Source organism: Lactuca sativa, chromosome 3 (genome assembly GCF_002870075.4).
Source record: "Lactuca sativa cultivar Salinas chromosome 3, Lsat_Salinas_v11, whole genome shotgun sequence".
Taxonomy (NCBI): Eukaryota; Viridiplantae; Streptophyta; class Magnoliopsida; order Asterales; family Asteraceae; genus Lactuca; species Lactuca sativa.
The window spans coordinates 112,563,246-112,575,932 of record NC_056625.2 but is presented as its reverse complement, the minus strand read 5'-3'; the positions used below and the strand labels follow the sequence as shown (position 1 = coordinate 112,575,932).

General features: G+C 33.9%; 1 protein-coding gene across 1 annotated transcript; it reads left to right on the top strand.

The window, feature by feature from the left end:
• The first annotated feature begins 8,150 nt into the window (after positions 1-8,150).
• Positions 8,151-10,291, top strand: LOC111885821 (uncharacterized). Its single transcript, XM_023882057.3, has 2 exons — positions 8,151-9,511; positions 10,052-10,291. Exons 1-2 carry the CDS (start codon positions 8,274-8,276, stop codon positions 10,071-10,073), a joined length of 1,260 nt encoding a protein of 419 aa, XP_023737825.1. The 5' UTR covers positions 8,151-8,273; the 3' UTR covers positions 10,074-10,291.
• The last annotated feature ends 2,396 nt before the right edge of the window (positions 10,292-12,687 follow it).

Sequence of the window (12,687 nt, the reverse complement as noted above, 5' to 3'; positions counted from 1 at the left end):
CCAACCTATGAAATTGCACTTTGCACCTTGTTAAGTCATTAGTGGAGCGTGTGTGGTTAACCGGCACACTAATCTGGATTGACAGTGCATGGCAAAGGGTAGCTTGATGTTAATCATAGATCAATGGAGCGTGTGTGGTTAACCGGCACATTGATTAGGTGGTTGTAACATTGGATGTACCAAGCTAATTTGCATGGTTATTCACACCTTGTTTGTGATCCTCGACATCCCAGTCACAAACTTGAAGGGAAAATCGAGATTTAAACATGCCATTGAAAAGTTCAATGAATCTCAAAGGATTTAGGAATTTCAATTCATTTAAAACCTATTTTTTTTTCCTTTTTCGTGGTGGAAAATGGTAAATCATCATTTACCTACCTTCAAGTAGTTTACAATTGGATTATGACATCCCTCTTCCGAATTGTAAATTATTATGTTGGGTCCTAGCCTTAATATTTCATTTGGGTGTTATATTAAGGACTTAAATCAACTAAATTGAATTTCTCTCATGTATATGTCTAGTTCAGACAACTATGGTCTTCCTAAATCTCTTGGAACAAGCTTTCCTCTTGAAGATGATGTTCCACAATATCATGCTTCACTTCCTCCACCTCCTCCAATTATTCTCCCTGACCCACAAGTTCGAAGACTTGAAAAGTTCAAGATCACTCAAGCCCTAATGGACAGCAAACACAAGGATGGAAAGTTTGTGTGTACTAACGTCTTGGAGATGAAATCACATATTGATAGGCTGAGAATGTTAGGTGTCGTGTTCCCAAGGAAGTTGGCTATAGACTGGGTTCTTTAGTCACTTCCTGAGTCATATAGTGAGTTCATTAAGGATTACTATGTGACAGACCACGACATGACCCTTATTGATCTTACATATTTGCTTGTTGTTGTTGAATCAACAATGATTTGGCGCACTGGAAAAGAAAATTTGAGTGGAAGATCTTCTTCTCAAACTTCCATGGGCATTGACAAGGGAAACATTGGAAGTCCAAAAGTTTTCTTTTCCTAATGGAAAGGGATCAGCCATGGTCAACCCGGTTGACCAAAAGGCAAAGAGAAAGGCTAAGAGAAGGGGCATTGGTTGCAAAGCTGCCCTGACTGCCTGAAAGATCTGAGAGAAGGTATAATCAAAAAGTTTGACTATGCTTCAAGTAAGTCCGCTATCTAACTCTGTTAAGTTCCTAATTGATGATTCTTAATACATGATGTGACTAGGTTGCATTTTGATGTTTTGTAGGATCATGCAAAAGGAAGGAAGCCTAAAAGAAGAGTATGTTGAATCTGGTCACGAAGATGGATTTCAATCGCATGGTTCGAAGATTGGATTTTTGACCTGCTGCTTAGGAGTTATGATAGATTGCTAGGAAATATGTAATAACATAGTTTTCATTTGTAATTGCATTGTAAGGAAAAGTTTTTCTGCATTTTATAAAAAAATAAAATGTTGTTTTATTTTTAATTTTTATCTCCTTACAATGGCATTTGTGAAAAATTGATGTTTGTATGTTTCTAGGTTTAGCAATGGATTTGATTATTTCATTTGTGGTAGTGTCTAAATTTACCAAATAAGGAAAGATTCTTATCACCTGAGTTGCAATTGGACAGAAACTTGGAATCATGCAAGTTGTATTGTATGATGAATAAGAATTTTCATCTTTGGCAAATTAAGATTGGTTCCTTGGTCACATGTATATGTGAGTCAAGTGAAGGACTAAGGGATCGAGTATACATTCTTGTGCACTGGTCAAGGTCCACCACAAAGATCGATAAGACTATTCGTCATGATTTACTAAAGTTTAGTAAATATGGCTATACTTACAAGATTAAGTATAATTCTGAAACATTGGAAAAGTTTCAATGTATGGCAGAACGAATGAGAAGAATCAAATTAGGCAGAAAGATAAAAGTTTCTCTAATCTGAAAAGATGGGTGAGTACTTTAGTATCGTATTTTATGATCATCATAATACTTATGGTAAACCATATCACAATTGATCCTCTAAGGACATCTTAGTGCATTCGTATGGCTAAGAAAGAATCATGAATTGTTAAAATGGTTAAATCTAGAATATGAGTCATACTTTGTTCCAAAAACAAGTCTTAGAGTCATACTGCAAGCTTGTGCCTTGAGTGACACTAAATTAAGAAGGTGTATAACACTCATCAAACGTAGAGTAAAATGTTTTATACTCTTGTACATTTGAAATTGGTAGTTATGATGTTTTGGTAAAAACAAAGAGCAACTAAGACCAATTGTGTGAAGTGTTTTTCTTGATAAGAATCCATACTAACTCTTGAATATCTGTTTTGTCAAGGAATGATTCTTGACGAGAGAATCTTATATGTCAAGAGGTCAGTAGGAGTCTTAGAGATCTTGACAAGTTTCAATAACTAATCAAGAATAAAACCTATTATTTATCACTAGCACACGACTTGAGGTTTGTAACCTATCGTGTTGACATATTCTTGTTTCTGTGCTCATTCCAGTTAAAGTTAACTATGCATGTGAGTTCAATGAGTTCTTAATTGTTTGCTTAACAACTTGGAAGACATGGTAGGCCCTTGTGCTACCATGTGGCAAGAAATTAAGATTGAACATGTTCAGTCCATAAGAGTGTGGATTTGTCACTAATCTTGTCTTATGATTATGGTTCTGACAAATTCACATGGATAGAAACACATACACCATAAAATCTAAATGTAGTAAGGTTTCTCTCCACTTCATGAAATTTATTGTGAGGAAACGCTTTCACTAAGTAGATTTTAAGGAGATAGTAGTTGTGATATTTGCATTCTCAAATTTGATTATGATTACACATCCCTTTTCATAATTCGAATTGTGAGGAATGGAAAAAAGTCTAAACATTTGAGACTTATTGCTGTAAGTTCTTAAATTGTTTAGACACACATGTGAGCTATTTAAGGAAAGATGTATGAGTTTGAGAAGCTTAGATAAAGTTTTATCGAAGCATCTCGTGTCAGAAATATGAACTTTGGTAATGAAAGTCAATGAGGTATTGATTTCTAGAAGTCCAACTGATTTCTGACTACATGTCAAAGCTAGAGGGAGCATAAGTGTTATGCCAGTAAGATAATAATTATTATGCTAGTGGGAGCATAATCAATTATGGTGAATGTTGCAAGTTAGCAATGTTAATTATAGAAAACAAAAGCTTCAATTTGCAAGTTACAGAGTTTGAAAAGTTGTTTTGCTATAATTAATGGAGAGGAAATTATACTTCATTTCAAATCTAAAAGATTAGAATGTGAGATTTTAGTCAAATTTAGTCATGATTGTGTTAATTGCATTCTCAAAATTCGATTATGATTACGGCATCCCTTTTCATAATTTGAATTATGAAAACATGGCAAATAGAAATATTGTAGCAAAAGACTGGCTAAGTATCATGTCTTTATGAATCGTGTCTAATATGCTTTAGGTATAGGATCGATTACATGTGCTATAATATTTATCCATTCTAAAATTTTCCAAATGCCTAGGGCATTAAGAGGGAAAAGGAATAGAGCCAGATATGACTAAAGTGGTTAAACAATTGTTAAGGACAATCTAAGGTTCGCCAAGGATTGGTCGCTTGTAGTTAGAAGTATAAAAATGGATGGACCATATTGATATATTTTGTAAAGAGGCAACTCTTGTTCAGAAGTGATAGTCAAAATGGGAATATGGATATGTTTCCATAGGTGGAAGCCATTCCTTAAATCTGTGTAAGATTAGAAAACTTAATGCAAGAAGGATGTTCAAAGGTATGTACTTTGAATTTGAGACTTCGCTTCATTGGAATTGTTTTGTTGTCAATCTCCATTGGAATACTTTGTAATGTATGTTTCCAAGTCTCTGTGACTTTTATGCATAATCATTACAAGAGGATCATTTCATATAAGTTTAAAATCTAACATATTACAGTAAATGGCAAGAATTTGATATTATTACATTTACGGTAAGGATTTGGAATTGTGAAATGAGCATCATTGAAATATTATCAATTGGTCTATTTTACAAAGTAAGGACCATAGACAAACATAGTGTGCATGCTTGGAGCATAGCATGGCTATTGTTTAGACAAACATAGTGTGCATGCTTAGAGCATGGTATGACTATTGTTTTAATTCAAGTAGTAAGTTGATTATTAGAAACATTATACAATGATTAATGAGTAATCAATATGGGACTCAAAAGTTTTTTGGGCCATATAGGATTATTATTATTCTTGTGTTTCACTTTATATGTTTTGACTTCCAGAATAACTGGGTTATTCAAACCATCCACAGTTGATTATATTTTGTCTAGGTATTTTAGACATTGTTGCAGTGTTCATGAGTGCTCCTGGAGTAAGATTTGGGTATTGGATTCAACCTACGCTCATCTGAATCACTTCATGGATTTTGTCACGAGTGATTGTAAGACGATAATATCTTATATTCTTGAAACCAAGACATGTGAGTTATAGTTTACAAGTTGGTTGCACGTTGACGTATGTAAACGCACCAGTAACTTGGTGTTATAAAACATATTGTTGTGTTTGATTTGATGAGTAAGTACAAACGAGCATTTTAGTCGAAGTTTATCCATTCCTTTTACCCTCAGAGGGATAAAAGCGATATATGTAGGCCCCTCGATGATTTAGTGATGACACCCCTAAGTGCTTGGCCAAGCCTAAACTGATTTGATTTGTTTTATTAGTCAGTTGTCAAAAATCGAAAATCAGGAAACAACAGATGGAGAGAGAGAGAGAGAGAGAGAGAATGATTATAATCCATATCTCGGTCCATATGATATCTAGAATGGAGGAATATATGATCCTTTATCTAATGGACGTGTCATTGACTAGGTCAGAGTTCGACAACGACTTTTAAGAGCTACGATTGCTAGTCGGGCTGTGGAGCCGTACTTGCAATAATAGTTATTAGACTTATCCAAGTGGGAGACTGTTGGATTAGTGTCTAAGTCCATAATTATATTTGGTATGTACTTGACCTGAGAGTAACATGGTTCATTTGGGTTGCATATCATCAGGACAATTTGATAGGATGGACTTTTGAGAAGAGGTTATTTATGATTTGTTAATATATTATAAGTTCTAATATATTAATATGAAATCATATTATTTAATTAGTATTGATCAAGAATTAGTTTGGAATTAATTTTGTGATCAAAAGAAACTAATTAAATAAATGGGGATTGATTTGGTAAATCATTCATTCTTATAAAGTGGGCATATGATCCATAGCCCTAGGTGTGTTGTGATTCCATTTGAGGCATTCACACTATTGATGCTAAGCTCTTACAGGTTCTAGGATTTCAAATACAATAAGAGGTATGTCAATTAACTAGAATTTTGTAGTATAGATACTCCATTGTATGCTAGTTAGGATGATGCTTTGGAATATTGAAAGTTAGCATGTATATTAGAGAAAACATAGATCGAAAACATTTATGGTTGCATGTACACCTTAGGAGTGTTAGAATGCTCAAACCCCTTCAGAAATAACATAAAAAACATCCAAAAAGAGGAGGGGGAGAGAGGAGAAGCTCAAATCTTGAAGGTGGAGGCTAGGGTTTCTCCCAAGGAGTCCTAGAGGTGGTGGAGGCTGATAAAATGCCAAAAAATGCGAAACATCAAGCTTAAATACGTTGAAAACCCTAAAAAACATGGTCTTGGGCCGGACTGATCGCCACGTCGTGGGCTTTGATCCCCACACCATGGCCACGACTTTTCACCCAAATCAACCTCAACTTCAAACAACCATAATTTCCTCATTTTAACTCTGTTTTCGAAGATCTTTATATCCATGGAAAGGTATCGACGAGCCCACACTTCTATCTAGTTAACTTTGGCTTAACAAATGTCGAAATAAAAAAACCATAATCCATACAAGAAGCGTAACATATAACTTTTCCCATTTTACCCTTTGGCTCCAAAACGCAAACCAAGGGCTTAGATGATATAGCTGATATTATCAACATCAAATAGGCTCTAAAACCTATTGCCCTGAGGCCTAAGGCCTTTACTTGATTCATTTATTTCCCATAATCCCACAATAAGAAAATTCTTGAAATAGGGTGTTACAAAAGTATTGTATTCCCTACATTTAAGTCCCACTATGTATCTCTGGTATTAAGGATACAAATATAGCACCTTTTATCAAGTATCACTCATGATCAGTGTTCTAAAAGGCGCGCGCCAAGGCGCGCGCCAAGGCGCGCCATGGCGTGAGGCGTGGCTTCGCCGTTACGAAAAGCTTCATAACGTTGCTGTTAGGCGTGGCACGTGGCAAGGCGTGATATGGCGCGCCATGGCGCGTGTTTTTTCGTTTGAGACACAGTTTTTTACTCTTTGTTATGTCTTTTCAAATCGAAGATACAAGTATTGTGGTTTTTGTTAACTTTTTGTTATTAGTTATTGATCTAACACTTCTAAAAAGTAGTTATATTTAATATAAATTTATATTTATGTGGTAATATAATTTTAAATTAATACAAAATCGCCGCCTTACATCACGCCTTGAAAAACGCCATGGCTCGCCATGGCTCGTTAAGCTTGAGGCTTGGCCTTGCCGCCACGCCACGCCTCACGCCATTTAGAACCTTGCTCATGATATCGATCGATGATGTGATCTTGATACGAGTCATATCCAATATCAGTTCTCTAACAAGTACCTACGAAACTTGGTTACAACCTACTGCATACATTCATTTTATGATAGTCAACCGGTTCGATTCATATTAGTCTTACTTCATAATTGCTCTCATAATTATGACCAACTATGAACTTTTGTAATAATAAGATTATTTTGGGATTAAACATGTTAATATATAACACAACAAGTATTAATGTGAAGATCATATCCCAATATATCAAAACAATATAATAGTTGTTATAATGTTCCAATATCCAAATACTAAATCTAAATCAAATACCATTTCTAGAATAATAATCATAACCATTCATGCCTAGCTAAAAGAAAAGATTTTATTAATAAGTCTGAATAAATTTAATTTGTGTGAATTCTGTGAAGACGACCCTCACCATATTTGACTTTAGTTTAATTATAAGTTAAATATTTTGGAGAATATGATTGATTTTCTGATGTCATATAGAGTCTCTTAGCTTGATTAAGTATACACTTGAAGACATAAAATATTTCTAGGTTATCCTTGAATGGAAGGACTCGACTTAGTTTTTCAATGAACTCATTAATCCAAACATATTTAATTGCACCTTCTGAAGTAGTAACACATTCTTATTTTGTAGTAGATTGTGTTATTATGTTTTGTTTGGACCTCATTCCAATAAAATTTACTCAACATCATTGTCTATATTCATAACATTAGTCACAACAGCAACTTGAGAGATTACAGAAAAATCATAATTGTTAATCATGTTTATAATAGAATTCATCTACAAAACAAACAAAAACTGATAAAAAAAAAAGATATGTTTGCAATATCTTATTCATGATTCAATTGATTTTAACATCACAAAGTCCAAATATAATATTGCTAATATTATAACTTTACCAAACTAAAAACCTGACAACAAATAAACAAAATGAAAACAATTGTAGTTTAACCCAAAAACCAAGAGAACCAAACAAAGTCGTATTTTTGGAGCTAAAAACCAAAATTTCAAGCCAAAAAATGAACTTTACAGAAGAAAACAGAGCCTGGGTAGTTTTTAAACCAAACAAAATCGGACTTTTTGGAGCTAGTAACCGATTCTACCAGTTTCTCAATTGCATTAGAAACATCAGAATTGGAATCAGAAACATAGGAGCTGAAACAAAATCAAAATCGAGCATACATTTAACGAAGCTGCAGGTGGACGATGATGGGTGGTGGAAGACGCAAATGATCGACGACGGGCAGAGGAGGTTGTAGGCAGATGAGAGACAAATAGAGTCGTAGTTTTTGTTTTCCTTTTTTTTTTTTTTCCTGTTCAATGTTCTGTTCCAAGGGGCAGGGAGAGAAACAAATGTGTTTTTTTAAACAATATTTTTAATTTTTAATTTAAAATAATACTAGTATGGTAAGTAGTTTCGAAACTTATTCTAAAATAAAAAAAATTATGGATAAAAACTTTACTTTTGTGTACATAATAATGTGCGACAAAAAAGTCAAACACCTACGTTGATGTTCAGGGTCTCTTCTTGAACGCACGTGACTTTCATCTCCTTCACCATATCCTACGAACATACAACCAGTCCCAGCTACCGAAACTCACTACGATCTCTTTCCTTCCTATGAATACCACCATCGCCACCACCACCACCACCACCTCCCCCAATCACCACCATCCACCACCCATCAACATCGCCGTATCCGCAACTCCCAACTTTACAGCATACCCCATCATGGGTGCAGAAGAGCCCAGACCCCAACCCCCATCGTCGCAATCACAATCACCCCTTCTATCTCAACAACCACAATCGCCGCCGCTTCCACCAACCGAGGAACCATCTTCTAATTCCGATCTTTCCCAGATTCCCCCAACAAACCCTTCCAAAATTCCAATTCGCCCTCAAAAAATTCGAAAACTTTCCTCATTCGCATCTACCGACTCCACAACAACGCTCCCGGAAGAAATTAAACCTCAAACAACAATCGCGGAAGCCGACGCATCAAAGACCATCATCCTTTCAACCACCACATCAACCGTCGTAACAAAAAACCGCCGTCGAAACCCTTCACAATCCGCCAAAGATTTACCCAAAATAATAAAACCCTTATCTGCACCAGGCGAGATCACCGCCGCTCTTCACCACCTCCGATCCACCGACCCACTCCTCGCAAACTTAATCGACAACCACCCACCACCAACATTCGACACACATCAAGCCCCCTTTTTAGCCCTATCAAAATCCATTCTTTATCAACAACTCGCGTACAAAGCCGGGACATCGATCTACACCCGTTTCGTAACGCTCTGCGGCGGCGAGACCGGCGTCGTCCCGGAAACCGTCCTCTCTCTCACATCCCAACAACTTAAACAAATCGGGGTTTCTGGGCGGAAGGCAAGTTACCTTTTTGATTTAGCTAACAAGTACAAAACCGGCATTTTGTCCGATGAATCAATCGTGAAAATGGATGATAGATCCCTCTTCACAATGCTGTCAATGGTGAAAGGAATCGGATCATGGTCTGTTCATATGTTTATGATCTTTTCACTTCATCGACCCGATGTTTTACCTGTCAGTGATTTGGGGGTTCGTAAAGGAGTGCAGTTATTGTTTTCATTAGAAGAGCTTCCAAGACCCTCGCAAATGGAGCAACTATGTGTGAAATGGCAGCCGTATAGATCCGTTGGAGCCTGGTATATGTGGCGGTTTGTTGAAGGTAAGGGTGGTCAGCCCGCCGGAGCTGCCATGGTTGGTTTAGCCGGCGATAATTTTCCGGCACAGCAACAATCCGAACAGACACAACAACAACAACAACATCAATTGCAACTTTTAGAACCAATCACCAACATTGGAAGTCTCGGGTAGATTCATCGTTTCTCTAATTTTTTGTGTTTTTTTATCATATGCATTTAATGTTTTGATAATTTGGTGTTTATACTTTAAAGTGATTATTAGTGTTTGAAGAGCTTACGTTCGCTATTTGGATTGTATAATCATTTGATATTAGTATCACTTAATGTGGATTAATAAGTTAAGCACTTAATAACTTTGTACATGATTGTTTCTTTGACTTCTTGTAGAAAGAATGACTTAATGGGTTAAGCCAAAAAACCTCACATACTATATTTAGACACAAACCTTTTTACCCATTTCCCTTCAACTTTTTTCCTCTCCGATGGATATTGCGAAATTATTACGTAAGGGTAAAATGGTCATTTAGTCTTGTTCAGATAGTTTATCCGGTTAGAAAAGGAACACACACGGTTATTTAGTCTAGAAAATAAACCGACTTTATGTTTACAACACTTTACACATCATTTATTATTAATTATTTGAAAACTATAAACAAGCTTTAATATCTTAAATTGAATTATGATTTATGATTGATGCATTTATTTCAGGGCTTGCATTTGGGGACAATGACAAGAAGATTCACCAGTAACACAAGAAGAAAATTGACAAAAAGAAGGGATTGGTGTCGTGTGCATTTGGTATTGTAAATTGAATTATCACGTACAATAATGAGATGTAGATAAAACAATTAAGCCCCATTGCTTTGACATTTTTAATTTCTAGTTTTGTTCGTTTGAATACAACCAATATCATGTGAATGAACAAGTACTTTATTTTGGAATGTGTAATATTTATAGCATAAAGTACAAATTCTCAAAAAGGGTGGTGATGATCTCATGATTCTGAAAGAATTTGTACTTTGGTATGATCTTGAGTATTGATGTATATATATCTTGTAGTGACTTTTGGTTTTAGGATTGCGACAATAATTAAGTTATGTGTTTGGCTTTTTCCTATTTATGTATGTATGTAAGTGGCAACGAAAAGGCACTATTGATGTACACACAACTATAATATAACATCTTACTTTTATTATATAAATAATATATATTGGGATGTTTTATTAATATTAATATTATTATAATTATTCTATTAAAGCAATGTCTCTTGAGCTTGTGTCAATGTAATCGTTCCTCTTTTAATAAATCAAAGTTTAAATGCAAAAAAACGAGCAATGTACTTTTATATATGGTGTACATATTTTCATATTTTCATTCTATCTATAAATGTATGGTTTCTGACCCTCATGGAAACATAATGCATTCTCTCTTACGCTCATGTCAATATAAATTCAGGTTAAATGCTAAAATGACAAAATACTTTCCATATATAACTATATTATAGCATCCTGCTTCAAAATTTTACTACAGCATTGTCTTTTACGCTCCTCTCAAAATAATGATTTCTCTCTTAACCTTGTGTCAATATAATTAGAGACTAAATTCAAAAAATTGGAATATAAGTTTATATATTAATGTATTAGAACATCGTACCTTTTTTTAGCATTGCGTTTTCAATTATTTTCTTATTAGCGTATTGTACTTCAAAATGTGTACGTAGACATAGCTTTGTACATTTACTTTTGTTTTCTTACAATAATAGTGAAAACTTTGGACGTTTATATATATATATATATATATATATATATATATATATATATATATATATATATATATATATATATATATATATATATATATATATATATATAGGGTTAGGATTAAATATGAATGAGAAATATAGTGTGAATGTAAGACTGAATTTGGTCCATCAGATAAGAAAAATCATGTGATTAAGATTGAATGTTGATTTTAATAATTTTTTGATTTAATCTTTAAATTAAATGGCTGATAATATTGTTAGAAGGGTAATTGTGTATTTTTGTTAGATTTTAAAAAGAAAGTCGACCTATTACGTCCAACAACCCAATGCTTTCGTTCCAACATTTAATATCATTCCATATTATTAGGCAAGAATGTTTATTATATTAACAAATGAATATATGATTTCAAACAAATCAATCATCCACTCTCAAAGATATCGTACCCCCAATTCAAAAAATATAAGAGACCTATAAGAAGAGTGATAAGGTTTACATTCAAAGCAAAGAAGCGGCCACTGACTCCAGAAGCGAACAATGAGAAGTCAATCAAGCTCAAGATTATGATAAAACTTCAAAACCAAGTTCACAAACACAACATTTGCAACTGTTTGGATCGACAATGACGATGATTTTTTCAATCCACCGCTATCAAATAATGTTTTTTTTTTTTTTTTTATTTATTTATGTTTTTGCGATATATGTTCTTCAAAAATTGAAGTGGTATTTTGCAAAATATCATTCTGTAAGAATGAAAACATAATGTAGGATAATTTTTTTTTTATGAAATTTAGTTCAAAACAAGTTTGGATTTGAACAGGTTAGGTTAGTTAAAAACAAGTTTGTGATATATTCCTCTAGAATTCTAATGCAATATGTCTAATATGGTTCATTCTATAAGAATGAAGCGTTATTCTTGCATAATTTGGTATGAATTTAAGTTTAAAACAATTTGGGGTTTAAACATGTCATGTATTGGAAAAGTTTGTTTTTTGTACAATGTTGAGGGGATTTTGGGTTTGCTGGTGTTGTGGCTTATTAGTAACTGTTTTGTTAATATTTTTCTGTTCTTGTACATGTAATGCTCTTAGAATTAATGGTTGATTGCAATTACTTTGATGTTCAAATGGATGAATTGGAGCTACTACAGTTGGAATGTATAGTGTTTTTTTTATGTAACGGTTACATGCATAATTTAAGATTAGAGAACAGTTGGTTTAGTAAAATGTTTTTTATTGTTAGGTTAATTTTTGTATTCAATGTTCGGTTAGGACATCGGTTTGTAGTTGTGCACGAATTATATAAATTGCAATACTATAGAATTTATCAAAGAACAAGTTTCGTTGAGAATGTCGTGGGGTAGTAAAAAGAAGTAAACAATTCTTTTAGAATATTATGAAAGAAATAATGAAGGAATTCTTTAAGGATGTTGCGAAAGAAATAATAAAGGGAAGTATATTAAATTTTATGATAATACAGAATGTCAGTAGAATGGTTTGGTGTATATTATTATGAACGAATTGTAATGGTTTAGGTAAGTTGAAACTCATTTATAATTTGTTTTCATTGACATATGGTCTTTTA

Bases quoted from the DNA above. Each gene is read 5' to 3' on its own strand.
- LOC111885821 (XM_023882057.3), top strand. From the start codon at position 8,274: ATGAATACCACCATCGCCACCACCACCACCACCACCTCCCCCAATCAC. The intron at 9,512-10,051 runs GTAGATTCATCG...CATTTATTTCAG, and splicing joins ACCAACATTGGAAGTCTCGG to GGCTTGCATTTGGGGACAAT.